Genomic DNA, 27045 nt, shown 5'->3' with positions numbered 1-27045 from the left:
TAAATACAAACTGTATATAAGGAAAGCTTGCAGTACAATAAAGGAACCCTTGACAAGTGGACTTGCTTGGGCTCCGTCTCTTCTTTCTTGCCCGTTTTTCCTTTCAGGGAGTGGTCCCCCTCGAGCTTTACCTGTACAGGGTCCCCGTAGGCGGGGGCATTCCTTAGGTTGGGTTAGGAGTTTTTATTCACTTCTCTGTGTCTGTGCTGGGATTTTGTCTGATTTCAGCTTGCATAGGACTTGTGCATACAGTTATTCAATAAAGCTTAAAATCAGCAAAAGAAGCTCTAGTAATGAAACAAATACATGGAGATTACACAGCACATTCCTAAATGATGAATAGGTCAAAGAAAAAAATCGACAAAGAAATTAAAGTATTCTTAGAACTAAATAAGAATGCTAACACAACGCAACAAAACCTCTGGGACAGTCCTCTTAGTTTTTAAGACAAGGTATTTTACTGAACCCGGAGCTCAGTGATTTCACTATTCTGACTGGCCAGCAACCTCTAGGAATCCTCCTGTTTCCACCTTTCCAACACTACTGTTACATGGGCCTAACTTTTTATATGGCTACTGGGAGTCTGAACTCAGGTCCCCAAGCTTGCACAGCAAGCACTTTAGCAACTGAGTCATCTCTCCATTTCCTAAAAACTCCTTCTCATGCTACATTCAAGGATCAAAACCACAACTAAGCAAACATACAGTACCAGATATAGGTAGACTGATATAATGTACTATAGAATGTTGCTGTAATATATTAATTTAAAAGTCACTTGGTTTTGTTTGTTTTGTTTTGAGATGAGATCCCATTATGGAGTCCAGGCTGGCCTAGAGCTCATTATGTAACCATGGTTGGCTTTGAGCTCATGGCAATCCTCCTGCTTCAGCCTCCTGAGTGCTGGGATTACAAGTGCGAGTCATCATGCCTGGCAGACTTCAAAGAAAAGATTATGAGTCCTGCAAAGAAACAGGAGAATGTGATCCATGTGATTTTGGCAGATATCAGCATTTGCTGGGTACCTCCAGAGGTATTCCAGGTCCTTGTGTCTCAAAATAAGGAACTGAACAGAGTCATAGAACCAGGCACTCTTTATTAGAAAAAGATACATGTCCAGGAGGCCAGAGCAGGGAGAAAGTTACGAAGCTCAGAGTTGAGGCTTTTATGTCCTATAGCAAGGGTTTTCAGGTTCCTTTACATAATGCAGGCTTTCTTGAGCATGCTCTATAAGTTACATGTAGTTCTACATATAACTTCATTCATCATATGCATGTATCATTAGCATCTTTAATCACCATCCAGGGGTGTGCACTTTAGTATTAGAGATTAGAGATCACCTTTGGACAGGACACCCTGGAGTGCCTTTGCACCCACAAGGGTGGTTCCAGCCTGTTCTCCAGGCCTCAGTGGCAGGGATGGTGGGGTCCTGTTCCAACCTTCTTTTACAACTGTTTTTTTTCTCTCTTGTCTTAACTTTGCAGATTTGTGTCAGGCCCTCCAGACCTCACTCTGTGATCTACCTCTCCTGCCTCACAGAAAATATTAAGAAAAACCAGACAACAGAATCTGTCTTTGAGAGAGACTAAAAGTCAGACTTCAAGAAAGTGTTAGACCCCACCCCATAGCCATGCTCATGCAAGCAACCCCAACTAAATGTGGGCCACATACACAAATGCATGAGTATAGGAGGGGAACCTGTTGGGAACGAGAAGGGGCTCAGTGGGAAGGGGAGGGAGACAAGAGGAAAATGGGGGGAATATGATCAGGGTACATTATATGTATGAGATTGTGAAAAATAATTTGAAAAATTGTTAAAAGAATGTATAAATATATTGAAAGAACCAAGGGAAACCATTGTCTCTGGACTCGGTTTAGACTTTCCTTCCCCACCCCAAGACTTTGTGATCTCTGTGAGAATTCAGATAAGACACACAGTGTACTGTGGAAGACAGGTAGCATTTATTGCAGGGCAGGGCAGACTCTCAAAGCGTGAGAACAGTAGCCAGAGAGATCATGCCTATGGGAAGGGACGATGCCAGTTTTATATAGTTATCCATTAATGACCTTCTTGGAAGTTCATGATGTCATGTTCCCCTCCAGGGCCAGAGATAGGATGTGGGTTCCATTCTTGTGACCTGTAACTAGAGTTATGAGTTTTAGTTTTTTGATTATGAGGAGTCCAGCCGCAATATCCTCCAAGCCTGCTAATGTCTTGCTACCTAACTCCATGGTTAAGGAATTAAAGGAAGGTATGGGGACAGGGTTTCATCCAATATAGAATATTAACAGGATATGTTAATTATCAACATCAGTCATCAAAGGAAAATTTTTAAGTCAAAAAATACCATGCCTCTATCAGCTTGCTTCCTTTTGCTATGATAGAACACTAATGAAAAGGGAGGAAAGGTCTTTCACATTTCAGGCCATCATTGAGGAAAATCATGCAGGAACTCCAGCACAGCAGGCTCTGGAGGCCAGAGCTGAAGCACAGACTGGAGAAGCGCTGCTTACTGGCCTGCTTCTCAGGCCTGTGCTCAGCCTACGTTCTTTTACTACCCAGAACTACTTGCCCAGGGCTGGCACTACCCATAGTGGACTGGGCCCTTCCACACCACTCAACAATCAAAAAAAAAAGCCTCACAGACATGCCCACAGGTCAATCCCATAGAGGAATTTCCTCAGCTGTCGGTCCTGATTCCCAGATGTGTCAAACTGACAACTGTAGCCAACCATGAAAAATTCACTGGAGGGATTTGAGCTGACCAAAAACAAAACAAAACAAAACAAAACAAAACAAAAAGAACTACAAACCACACCTGAAGATAAATCAATAGAAATTATTCAGTCTGGAAAACAGAAAGGAAAAAAGAAAAACAAATAGTACCTCCAAGACTCTCCAAGATTCATAAAATGTCATGAAATGAACCAATACACCAACATGCATGTAAGGGAAGGTGTGACAAAACAGGAAAGACAGGGGGGTGTGGAGAAAACATTCAAAAGAGTGACAGCTGCAAAGGTATTGATCTACACAGTCAAGAAACTCCCCAGATGCCACATAACAGGACAAAAGCAAAGGCTCCTCACAGGGAAAAGAAAACCTGCCGAAAGCAGAAAACAAACCAGAAACTTCAAGGGGATCCCAGCCAGTTCAAAGGATGTCCTGTCATCAGCAACCAGTGGGGCAGCACAGCATGTCTAGAGAACTGAAGCAAATCTATCAACCAAGAGTCAGGACCCAGAAAACCCACCTTCCACAAATGACAATGAATAAACAGGCAAGCCCCAAACAGGCAATGTTTTACTGGTACAGCTGATCTGTTAAAAAAAAAAAAAGACCAAAGGAAGTTCTTCACATTGAGAATGAATGATATCAGGCAGCAATCTGTGTCTATACGAAAACACAAAGCATGTCAGCAAAAATAATTATGTAGGTAACTGCAAGAGTGTGATTTGTTAGTTCTTCTTCTGCCTGATTTAAAAATCAATTGCATAAAACAATACATATGTAGTTGTATCATTAGGGTTATAAGGATACAGAAATATACTTAATCACGGTATGATTGGACCCTTAGTTTTATTACATAATATGGAGACCAGAAGTACCTTGTTTAACACCCAATTTTAAGGGGAGTATGGAAATACTTAAGGGGAACAACATTGGCTTTGGAGTCTGCACAGAGTCCTTGCTTTGGGGTACAGTACAGTTATCAATTAACAGGAACGTTAAAGATTTTATTTTATTTTTTAAAATATTTTATTTATTGTTTTTATGTGTGTGTGTGTATTGCCTGCATGTAAATAAATGCACTTGTGTCATGCAACACCTGCAGAGGTCAGAAGAGGCTGTCAGAATCCCTTGGAACTGGAGTTACTTACGGACAGTTGTTAGCTGCCATGTGGGTGCTGGGATTTGAACCAGGGTCTTCTTCAAGAACAGCCAGTGTTCTTAACCTCTAAGCCATCTCTCCATCCCCAAAGATTTTATTTTATTTTTAATTATCTATATGTTTCTGTGTGTAGGTATGTGCACATGAGTGCAGGTTTCATTCAGTGTGGGTGCTGGAAACTGAATTCAGGTTCTCTGCAAGAGTGGTACTTGTTCTTAACTGCTGATCCATCTCTTTAGCCTCTTCCCCAACTTCCTTTTTTGAGACAGGTCTCTTATAGCCTAGGCTGGCCTCAAACTTACTATGAACCTGGGTTTTGAACTCCTAATCCTTCTGCCTCACCTGCTGAAAGATGGGATTACAGGTGTGTGTTAGCATACCTGGCTTCAGCAGGAATACTTTCTGAGGAATGTATTATTAAGTGATTGCCTCATTGCACAAATGTCAGTGCTGGGTCTTCAAGTCAAGGCCTTAGAAATTTCTCCATATTCGCTGTGGGAGGTTGCTGCCCCCGTGACATGGCACACTGCTTTATGGTAACCTTTAATAATAAGAGGAGTATATTCTAAAATAGTGACAAAAGTATCCTATAGTAAGTACATAAGCCAGTAAAATCAGCATTTGATGTCACTACAAGTATTACATGCTGACCATAATTGCATATGCTATGCTGTTATCCAGTGGACAGCACTATAAGTTTATTTGTTTCTTTGTATTATCAAGGAACAGACCTTTGCTTATGTTTGTAGGTGATGCTGTTGCAAAAAACAACATTTTCTGCTGGTCTTTCATGAAAGGTTGTACATGGCGTCCATTGTTGACTGAAGCATCATCGTGTGATACATATCTAGGCTGAGCAGTTTGAACTTCTATATGCTGCTAACTTTGCTGAGACAGCATCTCAGTTTATCATATAACCTGGGTGACCTGTATCTGATCAGGTGTGATATCTGGTTTAGCATCTTTGTCCTATTCATCCTCTGGAAGATTCTTGGGATATGGTGATTGGGTGACAGAGACAAGGCACAAGGGATCAGGATGTTTCTACTTGTATCCCATGCTGTACCTTCCCAGCTCAGGAACCCCCTCCCAAGGCTCACCCAATTCTTACCTCATAACCCCTAAGGCTGTAGCGACCCATCCTTAATCCTTCCAGTTCCTTCATTAGTGTTTCTTATGCAGCCTATATTACAGTCTTCCTGAAGCAATTTGTTTCCAATTTGTCTTCTCTGTTAGGCTAGGTTTGGCAAAGGCTCCTGCCTTCCATTTCTAACCTGTGCTAGCCTGAACACTGGAAAATTAATGAAAGTGTTCAATCAGTGGCCAGCCCCAGGTGGTTCTACCTAATTGCTTATTCCTTCTAAAATAAGAAATACTGGCTATGGCACACTTCAGTTTTACCAAGCATGCTTACACAGTCTTTGCACTTGGACATGAGGAAGGGGATGTGCTACAAAGTCCATAAAATATGGACGACCTCAGTAATGAAAAAATAATAATGCTAACGTGGCACATTTCTTCCTTGGAAGCTGTGAGATTTTGAATAATCTCTCCTTTCTTTCTGTGTCATTTTGATTCTCTGTTGTCTACAGTGAACCTGTGCTGTGTGACTAGGGAAAAAAATAAAGATTAGAGAAACAGGCTGCAGGTGAGCCACAATAAAGCAAAAAAGCATTTTATGTTGGGTATAGTGTATACACTTACAATTCCAGCACTAGGAAGCAGACAGAGGCAGGAAGGTCGGCAGACCCAGGCCAGTCTGTGCTACATAATGAGTTTAAGATCAGCCTGGGACCAGGCATGCTGGTGTACCAAGTGGCCAGCCTGGTCTACATAGTGAGTTCCAGGCCAGCTGGCTGGGGCTACAGGGAGATTCTGTCTCAAAAAGACCAAAAACAAAAACCAACAACAACAACAACAAAAAAAAAAACAACCAAAAACCCAAACCCCAAAAAGATCAGCCTGGGATTTGTATCAAGACCCTGACTCAAAACTCCAACCAACCCAATCCGACAAAAAAACACAGCAAAAAGAAAGTTCAAGTTTTTTTTTCCCCTAGGGAGCAGTTTGAGCAATGAGAATCATGTGGGTTTTCCTGAACTGTTTTGCAGTGACAGCCTTCTAAGCGGTGGCCCTAACAAGTGGCCATGGTGGCCCAGTGCACCTTGTGTACTGTCACTTATTGGCCAGTAGAGGGGACCTTGACCAACCACTGAAGGTCGGGTCGTCATGGCAACCGGGCACGCTAACACGGGGTGTCTGCCTGAGGCTGGCTCTCTGGAGAACAGGGGAAGATGGCACAGAATTTGTATGGTCCCCGCGTGCGGATGGGCAACTGGAACGAAGACGTCTACTTGGAGGAGGTGGGCGCTGCCGCGTCGCTGGATCCCAGGCCCTGCGTCCCCCCACCCTGCCTCACCTGTTCCCACCTGCCCCATTTTCGCTCACCTCTCTGAGCCCCCTGCCTCCTCTCAAACAGCCTCGCCTAGTGCTCCCCACCCGACCCTCTTTGGACCCCGGGGGAGCCCAACCTGCCTCTTGGCCCTCGGTCTGGGGTGGAATCACCGTCTTGTCCTTCACTAAAACCTTGCCTCCGTGTTTTCCGGGTGCTCTGAAGGGCTGGTACACTTATTGACGAGGAAGGCCTGGGCTTTCCGCATCCTCACCCCACAGGCAGCGAAACTCTATAGGCAGGGACGGGTGGCTCTGCCAAATGCTACTCCTGATAGACCCTGGCTGGGATACACGTGGACATTTCTTTTTGTTCTCTGCCTTTCTATTTTTCTTAACGTTCTTTGGTGACGGTGACGGCTGAGAGCCGTTATGCCCCTCCCTCAAGATCACAAATGATGCTTGCTGAACAGTCTGACCCCAAAGCTACCAGCACCTGTGCTGCTCAATAGGGCGATCTTGGGCTCATTCTTTTTTCCTTCCGCAGGAGCGCATGAAAGACTTCTTAGAGAAGAGAGATAAGGGGAAACTTCTCATTCAGAGAAACAGAAGGCTGAAAAACAACCTTTTGAGACCGGTAATTTTAAATTCCAATGTTGATTTCAAAATTCAGATTAAGTGTATTAATCAAGGCAAAATTCCATAAATGTTACAATTTTGAAAACATTAAAGTTTTTGGAAAACCTTTTATAAAATTAATGTGAAAAGTACTGTGCTTAAAATTCCTTAAGATTTTAAAAACATAAAGGAAGTCTGCTCTTAATTATGTTTATTTGCATTTTCCAAATAAAGGAATGGATTAATACATGTAAAAGTCATGTGCCTTTTAGTTGGTACGCAAGAAATTTTCAACAAATGTTGATTGAACAAATTAATAATGGAGTCAGCCCATATGGATTCCACCAGCTTGGACTGGCCTTGTTTCGGATCACTGGGAGTTTTCTTGGCAATGTGGAAAGGAAAGGAAAATTCCCAAAGGGTCTGAAGGAGGGCCTTATTGAAAAGGGTATTAGACTGAGAAAAAGATGCACCCAGAAGCTAAGAAATTGAATGTTTTATTTTAAAAATTGCCATTAAAATTGTAGATGCAGCTTTCGGTATCTGAAGATGGATTTGTTCACTATGGCGACCAAGTGATGCTTGTGAATCCTGACCACCCCCCAGGGGAAGAAGCTGGTGTGTTTCTGGATGGAGACATGAGCCTGTGCATGACCCCAGATGAAATTAATGCCCAGCTTCATGATGAATTAGAAGTGCCCTGTGGCCTGAGTGCTGTGCAGACTAAGGTCCCCATAGGGAGAAACACTTTCACAATTTTGAGGTAAAGATGTTTGGTTTGTCAAAGTGTTACAATGTCTGCTTGGACTCAGCTTAACAATGCTTTGAGGGTCGAGATGCCTCACTGGTAAAGTGCTTGTCTTATAAGCACAAGGACCTGAGCTAGATTCTTAGCACCCTCATTTAAAAAAAAAGCCCAATGTGAAGGCACATGCTTCTAATCCCAGCACCAGGGAGGCAGAGACCAGCAGATCTCTGGGCCTTGTTGGCCAGCCAGCCTAGCTTACTTGATGAGTTCTAGGGCAAATGAAACACCCTGCCTAAAATAATAAATAGATGGGCAGCAGTTGAGGAACAATACCACTAGAGGTTGTCTCTGGCCTCTGCTCCCATGTACACACACACATGCATGATTACACACGTGCACATGTACATGAGCACCCCCACATGTGTGCACTGCAAACATGAACACACACACATAAGATGTGCTGGATGGGGGCAGTGATGACTGCAGGCCAAGGTTATGTGAACGTTTTCTGAGGTTTTATTTTGCTTACTTGAGAGTTATTGTTGAGGCCCTTCTGGCCTTAGACAGCAGGATGATTGGCCATTTGTGTTCAATTCAAAATGTTTGCTTCATAATTATCGGGTCCAAGGAATTAAACTCACATTCTGCTTGGAAGCAAACAGAGTTTTCCCTGAGTAACATTTGAGGATGCTTTGAGCTCATGTGAGTACTTTCTTTCCTCTTAATGTTGTTATGTTAGTTTTACAACAAAATATGTCATTTAATAAAAGGTGGTATGAGATGGGTTTGCTCTTTTAAAATATCTACTAAAAATCTATTTGAGGTTTTAAAAATGAGCATTAAAATCCTTAGAGGGCACAAAGACATATCCACAATTCAAACAATTGCTTTCCCTTTGTTGAAGAATGTGTAGCCTGTCTTTTAAGTCCTTCATTCAGTACAGATGACCACTTCTGTTTCCTGGAAGATTAAGAGGAAAGACTGTATTAAATGTCTGCAGAGGTATAACTTAGGCTCTTTCTAAAGATGTCAATGCACATGACCAGTTCTTAGTGTGTGTTAGCATGGTGTGCTTAGTTCACTCTAGTCAAAAGCTCACAAAACCAGGAGGCTCTGGGTCTGGTCGGTGGGGCAGGGAAAGCAATAGTATGTGGGTTATTAGGGCCAAAATGAAAGAATCTTTATAGCCGGGTATGGTGGCTTAGACTTGTAACCAACTCTGGAATTCTCAGGAGGCTGAGGCAGGACAGCTGCTGTGAGTTCTAGGTCAGTGTGGGTTACAACATAGTGGGCTCAAGACCAGCCTTGGCTTCAGTGTGAGACCCTGTCTCAAAAAGCCAAAAAACAAAACCTTGCGTTTTTCTGCATAAATAAATGAGTAGATTAGTACATGCAAAAGTAAAATGCCTTTTAGTGCTCAAGAAATTTTCAATAAATGTTACACAAATGAATAATGGGTTCAACCATGTGATTGTCCTCTGCTTCTTTTTGTCATTATTGGGTTTCTTGAGAGCTTTGCCTTGGCAAACAAACAAAACAGAAAACTTTTGCTTAGTTAACTAACTCAGTACGGTACTTAAAGAAATATGCATTGTCAAGAAAACCCATTGTAGGCAAACTGCCTGCGCTAAGAGCAAAGTCTCAGAATGATTCTAACACAGAACCCTTCTCTCATGTTGCCTCCTCGGACAGTACAGGCAACAACACCAGGGGCCAAGTCCTTAGATATGGGCAGGACTTCTGCCTTGGCATAGTGGGAGGACTGGAAAACAAAATGGTGAGTCTTCTCTTGTCTTGTGGACTGATGTGGATGCTTTTTGATACATTAGTAGATTTTGCTGTATTTATTTTTGTTGCTAGTAGTCCCTCCTCCGTGCTGCTTGACTTTTAACTTGTAGCTGTCATAACATTATATTTCTGAGTAAAACAGATCAGTTTTCCTTTGAAGTTACCCCCCCGCCCCCTTGTGTGTCTGTATTTGCACATGTGTATATGACATCTTTTAGGGGTCAGTTTTTATCTTCACCTTGTTTGAGGCAAAATCTCCCTTGCTTGTGCTGTTTCCCTGTGCCCTCCAGGATAGCTGGCCCATGAATTTATGAGCAAGTCTCCCGTCTGCCTCCCATCTTGCTATAGGAGTGCCAGGGTTACAGGTGTGCGCTACTGCATCCATCTTTTTATCTTGGTTCTGGGATCCAAACTCAGGCCACCAGGCTTGCACGGCAAGTGTTTTACCCAGAGCCATCTCCTCGGTCTCCCTAAGGTTCAGTCTGTTTAGAGATCTGATAAGATAAAAAGAAAGTATTAATTTTTAGATGTTTACATGTTGACAATTTTTGCATTTATTCTTTAATACGCTTGGGATTTATTTTGATTAAAAGGTTTTATACCTGAGTTTTCCCCAAATGTCCCTCAACCGCCTATGTTAGCTCTTGAACAATCATCCTTCTTTATGGACACTCTACTTCCTTAAGCATAGTTTAAATTATGCTATGTGCTGCATATTGTTCCTGCACTTTCTATTTAGATCCATTGAAGTCAGCTATTTTTATTCTAGGACTATAGTATCTTGATTATTGTAATATACTTTGACAGCTCACTGTTTCCCCTATTATCTCCCTTTGTCTGAATTACATTAGGAATTAATCTTTGAGTTAAATGTGATAATTATCTTTTTCAACCTTCTATGCCTTTGCAGAGAAAAGTTGCTTGTGTTTGGTTGGCCTTGTAAAACTGAGTACACTTCCATAGTTAGTAGCTTTACAGTTTGTATTCTTGTGAGGTAGCTCTCAAGGAACTCTCAGGAAAATTTTGGTCAGGGTTTGTGATTTCTTCATGTGGTAGTGACACTGGTCTTGTTATAATTATTTCTTTTGTCTTGAACTTTTGAATATCAGTGCAAGGAGGTTCTTTTGATAGAATAAGGGATAAAATATTTGATAGAGTGGAGACTAGTTTTTCCTGTAAGAAATATAAGAAAACTGGGGCCAATTAGATGTAAAGGTACTTAAAAGCAAGGACAGATAATCTGACTTTCAACCTCAGACCTACAGGGTAGAAGGAGAGACTCAACTCGCAAGCTGTCCTCAGACTGCTACAGGAGTGTTGAGGTACATGTGTGCCTCCCATAAAATAAATATAAAACAAAGGAAAACTTTTAATTTTACATCCACCTTTGATGATATCACTTTAATTTTTCAGTTTTTCAGTTGGTGCTTTTATATCCATTTCATCTTCGCATGGTGACAATCTCTCCTCAAATTCTCTTACCTCTAATTTCTGTGTCTTGTCTTTGAATTAGCAAGTACTTCTAGGACATTCATAAAATCCTGCTGATAGGACCAATAAGATGGTTCAGTGAGTAAAGGCACCCACTGCTGGCCTGGTGACCTGAGTTTGATTCCCAAGACCTGTTGGAAGGAGACAAACAACTCTTGCAAGTTGTCCTCTGACTCCCCATACATGATGCAACACACACACACACACACACACACACACACACACACACACACACACACGCAAATGTAAAAAACAAAATGGAAAAAAGAAGAAAGCCCCTGTTGACTGTGGCCTTGTGGGTTGGCTGCTGGTTCTCTTCTCTTTACCTGAACACAGCGGTTTGTGGTTGAGACAGGTATGGTTGCCTTTTGAAGCCCTGGTTTTCATGTCAGCATTGTCACCCCCATCACAGGGCCCAAGCCCTGGTGTTCCTTGCGCTGTTCCCCTTTCCCACCCACATCCAGCTCACAGTGACTCCCTGTGTGCTCTCTCCCTGGCACACCTTGGCCCATCTTGTCATTCCCCATGCCAGTCACACTCCAGGCCTCAGGTATCTGCCCCATCAATCTGTCCTGACTTCAGACCATCCTAGACAGGGGCTTCTCAGCAGTGGCTCCTCACCACCCTTTGAGCATTTAATGTCCTCTGTAAGATGCCTTCATCCTCTCTAAGTTCCCGGGTTCGGCTCTGGGCACACTGCCTCCTCCTCGGAACTCTTCCCCGGACCTTGAAAGAGCACTGCATCCCCTCTCTACTCTCCATCTCACACTTCACTGCTCTGCCAGACAGCCCTCTCTTTCAGAGCTTTTTGTGTGTTTGTCAGCTTCAGTATAACCAAACACTGAGACAATAAAAAGAGGAAAGGTTTTTGGGGCGCGGTGGAGCACATCTTTAATCCTAGCACTTGGGAGGCAGAGGTAGGTGGATCTCTGTGAGACTGAAGCCAGCCTGATCTATACAGTTAAGTTCCAGGCCAGCTGGGGCTACAGGGAGACCCTGTCTCAAAAAAACAGAAACAAAAAATAAATAAATTTTAAAAAGAAGGTTGATTTTGACTCACAGTTTTGGAAGCTGCAGTCCAGCATCAGTTAATCCCACTGCTTTGGCCTGTGGCAAGGCAACTCTTCGTAGTGGGAGCTTGTAGTCAATCCAGTGAAGCCACTTACATTAAGAGCCAGAGAGGAAAGTGAGCTATCCCACAGCCAGCTTCTGAGGCACACCTCCAGAAATAGAAGATCCACCCACTAGGCCCCACCTCCCAAAATTCTATCAAATCCTGCCAGCTTGGGGATCAGTCCTTTAACACAATGAACAGTCAAAGATGAAAGAACAGCAAATGCTTCTCTCCTCTGGGTAGAAAACGTATTGACGATTATAACTTCTGCCTTCCCCTTCATATACCAAGCCCAGCGTCCCAAATAAAAACCACTTACTAAAAACCCATCAAAAGTCCGAGAAACAACATCCATGTTCAAAGCGAGGGAACCAGGAAAAGAACTAGCAAGGAGAGAATATTTTGGGCTTCTAGAAGGATGGCTGGGGCTGAGGGGAGGGAGCTTTTCAATGTAGCCAGGCAGTTCACATGCATTCCAATGGGAACACAGATTCCAGAAAGTAAGGGTCATCTCATAGTCTCACAGTGAAGACTGGCTCTGATAGCGCTGGGTTGAAGAGTACCTCACCTCAGGCGCCTAGTTTCAGCAGTGTTATTGATGGTGCATAAGGTACTGACCCATATCTTGAAAAAGAGGAGAGCAGGAGATGGGGTGTGGGAAGGAAAAAGGGAGAGGGAGAGAAAGGGAGGGAGGGAGAGAAAGATCTGGCATATCATTTCATTTCTTAGGCAGAGAGGAGCTGAGCTTTCTCACGGGATGGGAAGGAACAGGGTTCTGGAAACTGCTTTTGTACTTTCTTGGTGGCTCCTTTCCCCAGTTCTTCTGGTAGCTGTGACTCAGTTCATGTGCTTGTTGCCGTTTCCAGTTATATTTATCAAGCGACCACAGGACCCTTCTGAAGTCCTCTAAGAAGTCTTGCCTCCAGGAGGTGACCCTGATAGATGAGACCTCCCACCTGAACTGCTGGCAAGCTGCTTTCCTGGATCCCCAGCTGCGCCTGGAATATGAAGGCCTCCCGGTCAGGGTGAGTCTGCCACCTGGGAGACTGGGGCCTGGGGTCTGTGAAAGGAAGGGTCATGGTCCACACCTGTCTATGAAGTAGAAGCTTACCATGGGCCCAGTAGCTTGTGAACTTTCTCCTTTTCTTTCATTTATAACTCAAATGTGGAGAGCGCTAGTTTGTTTTGTGGCAGAATTCTGCATTCCTGTCTGTCAACCTTGGCTGCAGATTAGAATCACCCCAGAGTTCTGCAAAAGACCCTAGGGCTCTTACTCCAACATAGGCAGGCTGTGAGCTCAGTGTGAGATCCCAGCATGCAACATGGCTTCTCAGCTTTGTCTGTCCAGGCCTCACTTAGGTCTGCCTCCCTCCTTTCTTTCCTTCCTTTCCTGTACCCTCTCTCCTCAAACTCCCTTCCTTCTTCCCTCACCTTCCTCTCAAATCTTCCATTTCTTCTACTCCCCCCTCCCCCTCTTTTCTCTCTTCCTCTCTCCTTTATGCCCTTCCTTTCCTTCTAATGCCCCTCCACTCCCCTCCCCTCTCTTCTCCTTTCTTTCTCACTCTATAGCCCAGGCTGGCCTGGAACTCTACATCCTCCTGTGTATATCTGTGTACCTGGCTTAAGTTCTCATTTCTAAAGATCCTGGGAAGTTTGAGGGAAGGGAAGGAGCAGCAAGCAAACACTCAACGCAGGCCCAGTCTGTGATCACTTTTGTCTCAGACCATGGGCCAAGTGGGATGGGAGTCTGAGGTGTCATCCTCTCCAGAGGTCCCTGGGTACAAACCGGGCTCATTGCTTCTCAAATCCAAGCCTTTCCTACACAAAGCACGAGGTATCTGCCACATGGGCGTGTGTATGTGTGTATGTGTATGTCTTGTTGGAAGTCACTAGAAGCATGTGGTATTAGTGGTTTTATAGGATTTGCATGCCCTGCCCACTGTCCAGGGAGGGGTTGCAGTCACAAGTCACCCCGAATCTGTTCTACACAGTGGGCCTGTCTCTTCAGAGCTCTGGCAGGGGACCCCAGCTTCCTGAGGTCCTTACTGAGTTTCCCAGGGTAGAGGATGTTTGCCTTATCCATAAGGAAACTGGCTTGGTGATCTTCCCTGCAGCCATTTGTTGCCAAGCTTGGCCCTCCTAGGAAAGTGGGTGTGGCTTTCATTTTCTCTGGTCAGCACCCCTGTAAGTTAGAGGTGTTCATGATACCTCCTTGGGGGCTCTGTGAGGGCCCAAAGCTTAGCTTACATGAGCCACAGCCAAGTGGCAGAAAGCTTGCTGAGATGCTCATTGTGATTGGTGGCAGTGACTGTACAGACGAAGGGGCAGCAGTGTGGGCACAGAAATTCTTTCTTCACTGCTGACTCTCCTTGTGGTCCAGGCAGACCTCTGAACCTCACTCATGCAAGCTTGCACGTCTGCCAAATGGAGACTCTAGACCTGTCTGAACTACCTTGCATATGCCAGACTCCAACTGTACCCAGGGTTCATCCAGGTGGAAACATCAGCTGTTGAGGAGAGGGCTAATGTGTATAGGAAAGTGGGGTGCCTTAAACAAAGGCTGTGGGGAAGGATGCTGAGAGGATTTGGTTGGGTGGGTTTAGGGGCAGTTTTGGTAGAGGGGCATTGCTGAACTTGGAAGCTGACAGGAAACAGAGGGCGATCTTATGACTAAGCATGTCACCAACTCCTGTTTTGAGGGAGGGCAGACAGGAGCCAGACTGAGGCTGATGGTAAAGAAGGGTAGTCATGCCTGTCAGCTGGGACAGCTGCATGATGGGGGTTTTCTGGCTTGGTCAGTGTTGATGTTTTGACTGTGACTAGGGTGCTTGGCATCCGGTCCACACCAATCATGATCACAGTGGCCTTGTGTGATTGTGAGTGTTCTGTGAAATGGATTCTGTTCACCAGGAGGGTGATAGGACACAACTGTGGGTACAGCCATGGGCACCAGGCCAGCTCACACACCAGGGACTGCCTTCTCCTCTGACAGTGCCCAGTTTACATGAACTAGGATTTTTAAGATAATGTTTATTTGACCAGGTATGGTGGCTCACATCTCTAATATCAACTCTCAGGAAGCTGAGGCAAGAGGATCCTGAATTCTAGGTCAGCCTGGGGATGTATAGCAAGGTCTTGTCTCAGAAAAGTTGTTTCTTTCTGATTATAAACATAATATATATTCATATATGGAGTCAGAAAAGTAAAATATTAAAATTACCAGTAACAGTTTCATCTCCCAGAGACAACCACTGTTATTTACTATCATTTCTATGCATATATATGTATATAATATATTTTAATAGGACATGATGAAGGCCTAGGGAGATGGCTCAGTGAATAGAGTTCCTGCTGCATAAATACAAGGACCTGAGTTAGGATTCCAGCACCCACATAAAAGCAGGCTTGGCAGTATGTACCTATAACCCCAGGGTTGGGGAAGTAGAGACAGGAGGCTCTCTAAGGCTTGATGGCCAGTCAGCCTATCTGATCTGTGAGCTCCAGGTTCAGTGAGATATCTTGTCTCAAAGAACAAGGTGGAGTGTGATGGAGGGAAATACCCATCCCCTCTGGTCTCCACATGCACACTTATACATGCACACATACACACACATATGCATATACGCACACATGTGTACACATCCATACAAACATGTACATATACCACACAAATAGGACATTGTAAATCTATATATTTACTTAATAACATTATGAGCTATATCTCATGTTGTCAAAAATCTTCTCCAATATGACTTCAATTGATTATTCTACCATAGGGATCTCTACCATGATATATTTCATCAAACCCATCATGGTTTGGTTTCTAAGCTAGTCCATGTATTTATTATATACACACATGCACACACAAACACAGACAAAAACATATATATGTATATATATATACTTTGAAATGAATATATTGAAATATTTTTAGAGTTTGCTTTTAGATACTAATAGGTGCTTTCTTTTTTTATCCTCTAAAGGCAAATGAAAAACTTATCATCTATCATCGACACACAAACCGGGCCCTGGTGGTCCATCGGCATCTCTTCTTAAGGTATTGTACTGTTGCAAAGTGCCATGGCAGGTTGAAGTTCATGCATATAAGCAGAGACGCTGAATTTAAAGTCTGTCCAGACAGGAAGAAAAGGTCCTTTGGTGCTGAAATGTTGTCATGTTGAATTTTGATGCCGAAGTCTTGTTAGAGTCCCTTTGCTATTTAATAATGGACTCCCCCAGGGGAGGATTTTTTCTATAAAGGGACCTTACCTGCCCAGTCCTAGGCAAACAGTGTAGAGCATTCCTGTAAACACATCACATTTCAGGGACCCTGGAGGGCTTCATAGAACAGTTGGCTTCATGAGGTGCTTTCTAGGTGAGATGCATTCTTTTGGAGCGGTGTCACTCAATTTCCAACTAGAATCCTTTCTTTTTGCCTCAGGACCTATTTTGGAAAGGAAGTTGAAGTTGCAGCTCACACACATCTGGATTCACACAGAGCTGAAAAACCCAAGAACCACTGGATGCTGGTTACTGGAAATCCCAGGAGCAACTCGTCTACCATGTTGGATATACCTAAACCACCGGCAGAGGACACTCGTGCTGTGGAGCAGGCCATGGGTATCAGCATGTAGTGACACCCTAGACACGCATGTGTTCTCTCAGGGCCTGTTATCATCAATTGTAGCTTTTTAAAGAAATTAACAGTATTGGTTGTGCTTCAAGTTGTTTTCAGTAGGGTCTAGAACTCTCTGAATATTATATTAAAACAAAGACCATGTTGAAATTATTGACTTAGTGATGAAGGCCTAGCTGTGGGAAGCAAATAACATTTGAAAATGAATACTATTTGAAGTGAGATCACCCCTGTTGTATCCAAATTTTGAAGAACTTGGTGTCCCCCACATAGATTTCTTTTAGTAGTAGGAACCCTCAAGACCCGTGTTCCTTTCTAAAGCTATGTCTACATAATAAAGCTGCCAGAAGCATGCAGATGTTTCAGCACTGCTGTTTCTCCCTCATTCCTCTCCCATATGTGCTCTGAGCTATGTATGGCCTTGCCTTGGAATTAAAATCCCCCGTCCCTTACAAAACATCTTATTTTTCTTTCAATCTCAGTCTTGGGAGGCCAGGTCCCCTATTTAATCAGTGATTTATGATCTTATGATGACTTTCAAACCACAGAAACCTTTTATTTCCAGCTAATCTTAGAAACTGACCCATTCATTATGTCATACACGTGATTAGAAAGATCCTGACAGAATAAATGTGTATCCATCCTTCCATTTATTTGTTCAGCTATTCATTCTGCCTTTGATATATATAAGATTTCATGACAGAACAAATGGCCTGAGGCTCTAGCCTTGTAGGTGCAAGTAAGACACAAGGCTGGCTCCAAAGAAGCATGCTGAGAGGCAGGAAGTAGGTGACAGCAGGTTCTAAGTAGAATAACTTAGCCTAAGCAGACTTCACGAGCAGGCATTGCCACCAAGTGCTGAGAGTTTCAGGGCTGAAGATATAGCCTTGGCTATGTGTTGGGGTCACCCTGGAGAAGAGCAACAGTTAATGTCAGCCCAGTCAGAAATCCTGCTTCAAGTCAGGGTGCAGTTTGTGTGTTGGGTTTTGTTCCTCTGATGGTCCATGTGCTATGAGTGCTGTGAAGGGGAACCCATAGCTTTAGGGGATGGAGAATAAGTAGCAGTTTCTCAGAGTGGCCAGAGAAGGTTTTCCTCAGTGGGTGCCAACCTGGCTATGCACTGGAGCTTCTGAAGACTGTTTGGAAGACCCAGTGCCCAGGATATACTTCACACCATCAAATCAGAGCTTCCAGGTAGGGCTTTAAGGATGCAGATGCTTGGACCCATCTCCAGAGAGTCTCATTTAGTTTATTTAGAGAAACCCCAGGATCAGTATTTTGGAAAAACCTGCTAATTTGTTTTAGGGTAGTTCCTGGATAGAGAGCCGTTGTCCTGGAAGAGGAAGGTCAAGTATGTTTGTGGGTCTCCAAGGACAAAGCCGGACTGGTAGAGCTGGGCCACCTGCCCATCTGGGGAAGACATTCTATAATAGCCAGAGTCATCAGCAAGCATAGCAACCAGTTCTGGGTCATTCTCATTCCCACCACGAGAGGAGCTCAACACCCACCATGAGCTCATTCTCACTATCTACCATGGGCTCATTTTCAACACCTATCACAGGTTCATTCTCAACACCGACCATGGGCTCATCTCAATACTTACTAGGGGATCATTCTCAACACTTACCACGAGTTCTTTCTAGATGTCTACCATGGGCTCATTCTCAACACCTACCATGGCTCATTCTCAATATCTATCATGAGCCCATTCTTCTCACCCCATGACACCATTCTCAATACCTATTTTTCTAGGTTCATTCTATTGCTGTAACAGATGCCCTAACTGAAAGCAACTTCAGTGGGAAAAATGGTTTATTTGGCTTACAATCCCAGGTCATAGTGATTGTTGAGGGAACTCAAGGCAGGAACTTGAAGGCGGGCCTGCTTACACGCATTACCTCTGACCAAGGAACTCACTTCACACCCAAAGAAGTACTGCAGGAACAGTGAAGAATGCTGCTTGCTAGCTGACTCTAGGCAGGCTTACACTCATGTAGCTAGCTTTCTTAGACATTTTAAGACCACCTGCCTAGGGATGGTACCACCCACATAAGACTGGGTCCGCCTACATCTATTAACAAACATAGCAATCCTCCACAGACATACCACAGGGCAATCTGATCTAGGAAATTCCTCACTTAAGGCCCTCCTCTCAGATGACTTCAGACTGTGTCAAGTTGACAGTTAAAGCTAACCAGGACGCCTACCATGAGGTCATTCTTATCATAAGGGTGTCCTTAATACCATAAGAAAAACTTTCAAACAATGTCTTTCCTGCAAGATAAAATGCAAATTCAAATTTAATCACTTGATACACAAAGCCAAGAGAAATACTCAGCCTGAAAGCAGTTGCTATATCCAACATACAGCAGGCCTGGAGAGATGGCTCAGTGGTCAAGAGCACTGACTGCTCTCACAGATGACTCAGGTTCTATTCCCATCCACCACATGGCTGCTAATTACTGTCTGTTACTCAGGTTCCAGGGGATCTAGTGCCCTTTTCTGGCCTCTGTAGGCATTGCAAACATGTGGTACACTCATATGCATTCAGGCAAAACACTCATACACACAAAATAAAAACAATAACATTATAAACAATATACAGCACTAGAGTAGCCTAGAGCAGACCTGTCCTGTCCTCTTCATGGTGTCTGACACGCCTTTGGTTGTCACAAGTGGAGTAGTGTTACTATCCTTCAGTGCATGGAAACCAGAAATGCTGCCATGCATACGAGAATTACAGGGTTCCAAACAATCAGGGTTGCTGAATGTAAGAACTGTTGATGTAGAAGGAGCATCTAGAAGGAAAGCCCAGTTCTGCTGTTTGAAGCTGTCTGACCTCAGCAGGTAATTACCTCTCCAAGCTTATTTGCTGCATCCTTTGTAATGAGCTCATTCATTCATTGATTCATTCAATGAGCTATTTCTCAGGAAACGATGATACATTGATGAATAATGTCTGATACATAACACCAGAGAGTGGTGACAATTAAAAGGGTAAAGACCTTTTATAATGTTGCAAGGTGTTCAACAGAGGACACTGAGGTATAGGTGATGTGGATAACAAGCTCTCCCACTCCAGTTACTGAATACATTCTAACTATTATGAGATGCACGGAGTTGTTTGTATACTTTTTCCAGTTCTGGGGACCAAACCTAGGACCTTATGCCTGCAGCTCTATTACTGAGCTGTATCTCCATCCCAGAGTTTTCTTTTCCGTATGTATGTAATGTGTGTATGATGTGTGTGTATATGTGTATTTGATGCATGTGTGATATGAGTGCCTGTTCATGTGTGTAAGTGCAGGGCTGTACATGCCATGGAGCAGGTATGGTGGTCAGAGGACAACCTCGGGTGTCAGTGCTTACCTTCCACCTCCGAGTCCCTCTTTTCTTGTTCACTGCTGCATACACCAGACTGCATGGCCCGTGAACTCTCAGAGATTCTCCTGTCTCCACCTCCCATCTTGGCATAAAAGCACTGGGGTTGCAGACACGAGTTAATCAAGACTGACATTTATATAAGTGTTGAAGATTTGAACCCAGGACCTCACACCTGTGAAGTAAGCACTTTACCAACTGAACTATTTCCTCAACTCATTTTTAAAAATTTTAACCTGTGTGCTTTACAGTTCTGGCTCTGCTACCACCAGCCAGGTAGCAGTCATGCCATAGTTGTCAATGGATACAGATGTACAAACTTGGATGGTGGCAATAATTTCTAATGGTGGAATTAAAAGCCCTTGGTGGTTCAGTCAACAAAACTTTGGAGAATCCAGTGAGGCAGGACACAGTGGGTACTCTGTGTGGTAAGCACCACCCTGGAGCTCATCTCTATCATTATTATCTTCTGGTCTCAGCTTCTTTTCTACATGCAATGGCCCTTTTCATGCTCAGTCAAATCAGTGGTCTTCCTGGAGTACTTTCTACCTGGTTGGTTGTTGAGGAACCAGAGGGTATAAACATGCTCCTTTCTGCAGGGCTCCTGCAGGGGAGATGGTGCTCAGGAGATGAACATAGTCCATTCTTATTGGAGGAAGAAACAAAATCCAGCAAAAGCTGAAATCAAAGAGGGTGAGAAGGAAGATGAGACACTGACAAGGTGCCATGGCCACAGTATGAAAATCTGTACTTACTAGTGCAGGCCATAGGGAGCCACAGGAGGGAGGAGCAGAAGAGGGAAAGCATGAAGAAGGGAGGCTAAGCCTGGAGGGAGGAAGGGAGGAGTTGCAAGGTCAGTTGAAGGAGGTTGTTGTGACTCAGATCACAGCTGTGTAGTCTGAAGAAGAGAGCTGAGCTGGCACTCTGATGCATCTCTGCAGACTATTTCTTATTCCTAAACCTTCACCAAAGTAAAAAATAGAAATATCTTGTTTTTGAGACAAGGTCTCCTTGTAGCCCCAGCTGGCCTGGAACTCACTATGTAGACCAGGCTGGCCTCGATCTCACAAAGATTTGCCTGCTTCTGCCTCCTGAGTGCTGGAATTAAAGGCACACGCCATCATGCCTGGATTGAAATATCTTTTTTTTCCCCCACTAGTAAATTCACTCATTTGGAGCTTTATAAAAGGAATGACCATTTAGAATCATTTATATATTGGATGATAGCACAATACAAACTCATTTATCGAGGACATTTGACCAATGCTGTGCCTAACTGAGTTACCGGACTCTAGTTCTAAGGGGAAACCCTGTTGTGAGGCAGACAATTGACTAATAGATTAACTCTTCAAATGAAAAGGAAAACTTTTCTAAAAATGAACCTTCCATATGACCTGGTTATATCACTCCTTCGCATATACCCAAAGGATTCATCCTATTGCTTAGACACTTGTACAACCATGTTTGTTGCTGCTCTTTTCACAATAGCTAAGAGATGGAAGCAACCTAAGTGTCCATCAACTGATGAGTGATTAACAAAAATGTGGTAGATTTAAACAGTGGAGTTCTACCTAGCAGTAAAGAAAGATCAAATAATGAAATTTGCAGGTGAATGGATGGATCTAGAAACTATTATACTAAGTGAAGTAACATAGACTCAGAAAAACAAGACATAATGTCCTCCCTCATTTGTGGATATTAGCACCAAATCTTTATAATATGAATCCCACTGAAATGAGCCAACAGCCCATGGAAAACATGATTTTGAGACCCTGAAAGTTCAGTGCCTTGCCACAGTGGGAGGATGATGACCCCACACCTATCACCCCCTCCAAGGCTCAGGGACTTTTGCAGAACAGGTTGGCGGAAAGAATGTAAGAGCAGGAGGAAGGGGTGGAGTGTTAAGCAGAAGTGTCCTCTGACCACTATGCCAGGAAGCTATAGTCACACCTCCTTCCCATGCTCATTAAGGAGTTGATGGGGGAGTCAGTTACCCCTCCCACCCAATCAGATGACCTTAGCTGCATGTGGGGGAGGGGCTAAGGATATATAAGTGGAGAATGCCATTAGGCACCTCTCTTGCCACTTTGTGTGGCTGTCAGGAAGTCACAGGACGTATATTTGAATGTCAACTTTCCAGTGCAGCTGTAAATGGGGGGTGGGGACACTCTTCTGTAAATAAACCCCCACCCTATGCTCTGTCAGCAAGCCCAATAAGCTTGTTAGGATTTTTATTTTTTAAAAAAGGACAAAGCTAATGGAAACCATTATTTCACCAAAGTTGACACCATGTTGGCAAATCCTTTAGTCTTTGATTTCTTATTCCTATTTTTCCCCCCTTAAACTTCATTGCATTTTTTTTTAATGTAACCCCTGCTTCAAATTATTCCTGGTCTCCATAGTGAATCCAGGCCAGCTAGGGCTACAGGGAGTGTTAAAAATTGCCTCTCTTTGGAATAATAATAATAATAATAAAAAAGAATAAATAATTTAGAAAACATTGTGTAGAGGCCAGGAGTGTAGCTCAGTGTCAAAGTACTTGCCCACCATGCTTGAGGTGCTGGGTTAAATCCCTAACACCTAGTATTTGACAATCTTAGACAGCCACCTCCCATGCCAAGACTTAACCCAGGTTTTCACACATGTGAGGCAAGCACTCTGTCTCTAAGCTACACCCTCAGCCTGTTTTCTAAGTTTTAATACCTACTTTAATCTTTATGCATGCCTTCTCTTTACTGTATGAGGTGTGATAATGCCAGTTCATACCTAAACAGCATTTTAGAAACTGTTTAAATAAATTAAAATTAATATGCCAAAAAAAAGAAAAGGAAAACTACAAGAAATAAGGCCAATAGCTTAAACTGAATTATAAGAAAAGAATTAAGGGTCTAAGGAGCATCTCAAAACACATTCAAAGGAGGACAGCAATGGGTGTCATCACTGGGCTGGTAGGTGACAACAGAACCACGGTGTCAGCTCCTTCAGCAGCCAAAGATGCTTTGGCCTCACCTGGCCATTCACAGAAGAGCAAAGAGGCCCAGGCAGGGAAGGGACTCAGCACAAGGCCTCAGGGAAGACAGAGGCAAGTCCTCAGAGATATGGTTACTGGGAGGTGGGGGCTGATCAGTGTGAGGTCATCTTAGTGCCGTCACGAGTGGAACGGGGGTAAGGGCAGCAGCCTTTGGAAGTGAGGTGCTCAAGTTTCTCTCCTGTTGATGTGGTCATGCAGTTTCCCAAAGTGGCCACAAGATGTCAACATTAATAATGTGAAGTCAACCCTGGAAAGGGCTCAATAAGTTTGAGATTAACATCAAATTATGTGTGACTTTATAGTTTTCAAAATATGCATTTTAAGACAGAGAATCATAAAAGCACCCTGTTAATGGGACCAGATCATTTTTTCTTTTTAAAATAAAAACTTTTAAATATAAAAAATACGGTGTATGAGAAATATGTAAATACTGCTCTAAGTGGTATTGGGAGGGTGTGTACAAAAGTGGGTTCAGATTAGAGCTTGGCCCCTTGGGACTTGTTATGGACATTCATCTGGAGCCAGAGTTGGCCCCACTCACCACACCCTGATCCCCAGTCTCAGGACCCCTCAGGATGCAAACCCAAAACTGACTCCACTGCTTGCCATTGTCTTTACCAAGCCTCCGCTTTCTCTCTGGGAACCAGATTAACTCAGAACTGTTCAGAAGAGTAAATGCAGAGAAAATGAGTGGTTCACTCAGCCACTCAGTGGACTCAGTGTGGACAGTGGTCACCTCCTAGAGGCATGACCTTGGGAGGTCATGGTACTTCTTTGAGCTTCTAGTCACTCATAGGCTAAAACGTCACCATTTCATCATCTGGTTGTGTAGACTGGACAAGGTTACGTAGGCAGAGTGTTCTGCATCCTGCCTTGCCCTGTGTCAGTAGCGATTCTCCTCACTATGTGGCCTCTTGGGCTGATCTCTACCTATTCTACGCGCTACCTTCTAATTCTTTTTTTTAATTAAAATGATTTTTATTTTATGTGTATGCATGTTTTACCTCCACATATGTAAATGCATCCATGTCACGCAATGCCCAAGGAGGCCAGATACAGGTGTTGGATCCCCTGGAACTGGAGTTTCGAATGGTTTGTTAGCTGGAACCAAACCTGGCTCTTCAAGGGCAGCCAGTGCTCTTAACCACTGAGCCATCTCTCCAGCCTCCCCCCATTCTAATTTTTAAAATGCTTATTTCCTTTCCGTGTCACTATGAACTCCTATACACACATGGTTTTGATGTCTGTAGCCCCCATGTTCTTGGCTCATAAATCTCCTGCTGCTGTGCAGAACATGGAAGCTTAGAGATGGAGTGACTCGCCTGGCACTGCATGTGAACTGGTACTTTCTCCACCACTGACTTTCACTGTTAATAACAATGGTGTGCTCCCTTCTCTGTCTACTATGCCAGACTGTAAACTCATTGAAGAAATTCCCAATCTATCCCCTGTGTTAGAGGACCATCATCATCACCATCATTAACATCTATTGAGCACTTATTGTATGCCAGGTATTTTCCATACCTTTTTAGTGGTGCAATCAGTTTAATTTTCACAGTGAGATAAGTACCATCATAATCTGAATTTCACAGGATAGGAAGCCCAGGAGAGAGGTTTTCATGTCCAGCTTGGAGGAAGTCAAGCAGCCTAGACTCCAGCCCAGAGCACTTGATCACTGAGCTGTGCTGCTTCTTAGGCAGAGATCTTTCATGAATTTTTATCAGATTGAGTTGTTTTCTAAGAATGGAAGCCAGGAATGCTGTGGTGGAGACTAGGATATGACTCTAGGTGTGTGCTGAAGTTGCTGCAGATGTGTTCTGCTGACAGAGAACAGGCAGGATGCTGAATGCTCAAGTGTATAACCTTGCCCAGTCTGTACTGCAGGGTCATGGGGATGGGTGGTAATTTAACTTGTGAGTAATAGAAACTCAAAAAGATGCCATCGACTCCAAGACCACTCATGTAGGAGGTGAACACTGTCCACACTAAGCTGTCTGGGTGGATCTGGAGTTCTTCGTCATTGGATCCTGGTGGGGAGACCCATGCCTTCAGGGAATAACTGAACATGAGAGGAGGATGCAATGGGAGAGAGGCGTAAACATGGTCTCAGCTCAGATACCGTCTGCTCTGGGGCAGTGGGTGCTAGAGTTGGAAGCCATGGAGGACAAAGACCCCAGTACCCCTTATGACACAAATACATGGTGGGACCAGAGGCATTTGTGACAGCATAGATGAACCTAGAAAGCACTGTGCTAAGTGAAATGAGTCATAGAAGGCTAGGTCTCCCAGGCTTTCCCAGGTAGAATCCAAAAACGACTTAAAGAAGAGACAGAGAGGAGAAAGGAGCTTCCCAGGGCTCAGGATGTGAGTGCCGAGATGATCTGAGCAATGATGCAAAATTCCAGTAAGAAGAGGACAAGCTCTGTGCCTGCCTCAGCAGTTCATAACTACTGGAAGGATTCAGAGAAGACTGGCCTAGCTACAGAGCAAGGATGACACACAAATGTGTGGAGTTTTTTATATGTTTGAAGTGGTAATGGTTTGGGAATTCCAGAATAGAAGGATTCCCTTAGCATTACTTTCTTGCATGGTGCGTGATAATGTACCTTTCTTTTTTTTTTTTTTTTTTTTTTTTTTTTTTGAGAAACCTCACAATCAATCCTTAATAGCCATTTTATAAATAAAAAAACATTTTGCAATGCAGATTTCTAATTTGTTAAAGAATAAATTCAGGGGCTGGTGACATGACTCAGTGGTAAAGAGCACTTGCTGCTCTTGCAGAGGACCTGGGTTCCATTCCCAGCACCCACATCAGGCAGCTCACAATGTCCTGTGACTCCAGTTTCAGGGGATCTGACGCTCTCTTCTGGCCTCTGTGAGCACCAGGTATGTACATGGGGCACATACAGACACTCAGGCACATACACATATACACATAAAATAGATGAATCTTTTAAAAAATAATAAACAAACATTTAATTCTTCCTACATATACTACAACTCTGCAGACCAACTCATCATGAAATCCAAATAATCTTGTACATTTTTTTTTGTTAGCAGTTCGTTTCAGAGTCCATGAAGCATCATGTAAATGTTGGTGTGTCTTAGACTGCTAATATTTCTTTATATAATTCAAAACATTCAACTGTGAGGCTAGTTTTAAAAACATTAAGGGAAACTTTTGGAAAATAATGCTGACAATATTTAATTAATCATGCAATTCCTTGAATTATGATGAAAGGATGAACTTTCTTTTTTATTTCAATTATTAACATATGTTAACTGGCTTAATCGTCCATATTAATGGGTTTCACTATGAGAGTTCCATACATGCATTGATTTCGATTTAAGCGTGTCCACACCCTCATTATTGCCTTCTTCTGTGTTCCCTTCTCCCTGCCTCCTAAATTCTTCCCAGTCCCAAATAACCTCTCTTCAACTTTCAGGTCAGCTTTTTCATTTTTTGCACATGGCCAAAAACATGTGATATTTGTCTTTTGTGTCTCCCTCATTTTGAGCCTGGAACTCCTGTGCAGCTGAGGCTGGCCTTGAACTCAAGCCTCAGTCTCCCAAGTGCTGATATGACAAGAGACACACAGCTGGCTCTTTCTTCCTTATGGCAAATAATACTCCACTGTGTATATATGCCATGTTCTCTTGCTTTCTTCTGACTTTTGATTTTGATTTTGAGTCAGTGCCTTGCACTATGGGCCAGGCTGGCCTGAAATGCATTATATAGTCAATGCTAGCTTTGTACTTACAACATTTCTCTTCCTGCCTCTGTTATATTTTCTTTCACCGTTCATCCATTGATTAGGTTGACTCCATAGCTCAGCTACCGTGACCAGCAGAGCAGTAAACGTCAGTGTGCAGGCATCTCTACTACTGACTTTGGGCCCTTCAGGTACTTACCTGAATCATATGATTTGGTAGTTCTACCCTCGGTGTTTGGAAGAG

At 43.5% G+C, this 27045-nt stretch overlaps 1 protein-coding gene across 1 annotated transcript; it reads left to right on the top strand.

The window, feature by feature from the left end:
* Window positions 1–6147: 6147 nt before the first annotated feature.
* On the top strand, window positions 6148–17294 carry Cfap161 (cilia and flagella associated protein 161). Its single transcript, XM_008853394.2, has 7 exons — window positions 6148–6253; window positions 6829–6918; window positions 7427–7662; window positions 9340–9424; window positions 12907–13065; window positions 16024–16097; window positions 16482–17294. The coding sequence occupies exons 1-7, from the start codon at window positions 6185–6187 to the stop codon at window positions 16672–16674; spliced, it is 906 nt and encodes a 301-aa protein (XP_008851616.1). The 5' UTR covers window positions 6148–6184; the 3' UTR covers window positions 16675–17294.
* Window positions 17295–27045: the final 9751 nt, after the last annotated feature.

The sequence above is a fragment of the Nannospalax galili genome, unplaced genomic scaffold (assembly GCF_000622305.1).
Source record: "Nannospalax galili isolate Female #2095 unplaced genomic scaffold, S.galili_v1.0 scaffold627, whole genome shotgun sequence".
Classification (NCBI taxonomy): Eukaryota; Metazoa; Chordata; class Mammalia; order Rodentia; family Spalacidae; genus Nannospalax; species Nannospalax galili.
The sequence above is the reverse complement of the archived record's forward strand: the minus strand, read 5'-3'. Positions and strand labels throughout refer to the sequence as shown.

What these genes read in the sequence shown, in the direction of transcription:
- Cfap161 (XM_008853394.2), top strand. Translation starts at nt 6,185, where the DNA reads ATGGCACAGAATTTGTATGGTCCCCGCGTGCGGATGGGCAACTGGAAC. An exon ending in AAGACGTCTACTTGGAGGAG is followed by an intron (nt 6,254 to 6,828) that starts GTGGGCGCTGCC and finishes TTCCTTCCGCAG; the next exon opens with GAGCGCATGAAAGACTTCTT. An exon ending in AAAACAACCTTTTGAGACCG is followed by an intron (nt 6,919 to 7,426) that starts GTAATTTTAAAT and finishes TTAAAATTGTAG; the next exon opens with ATGCAGCTTTCGGTATCTGA.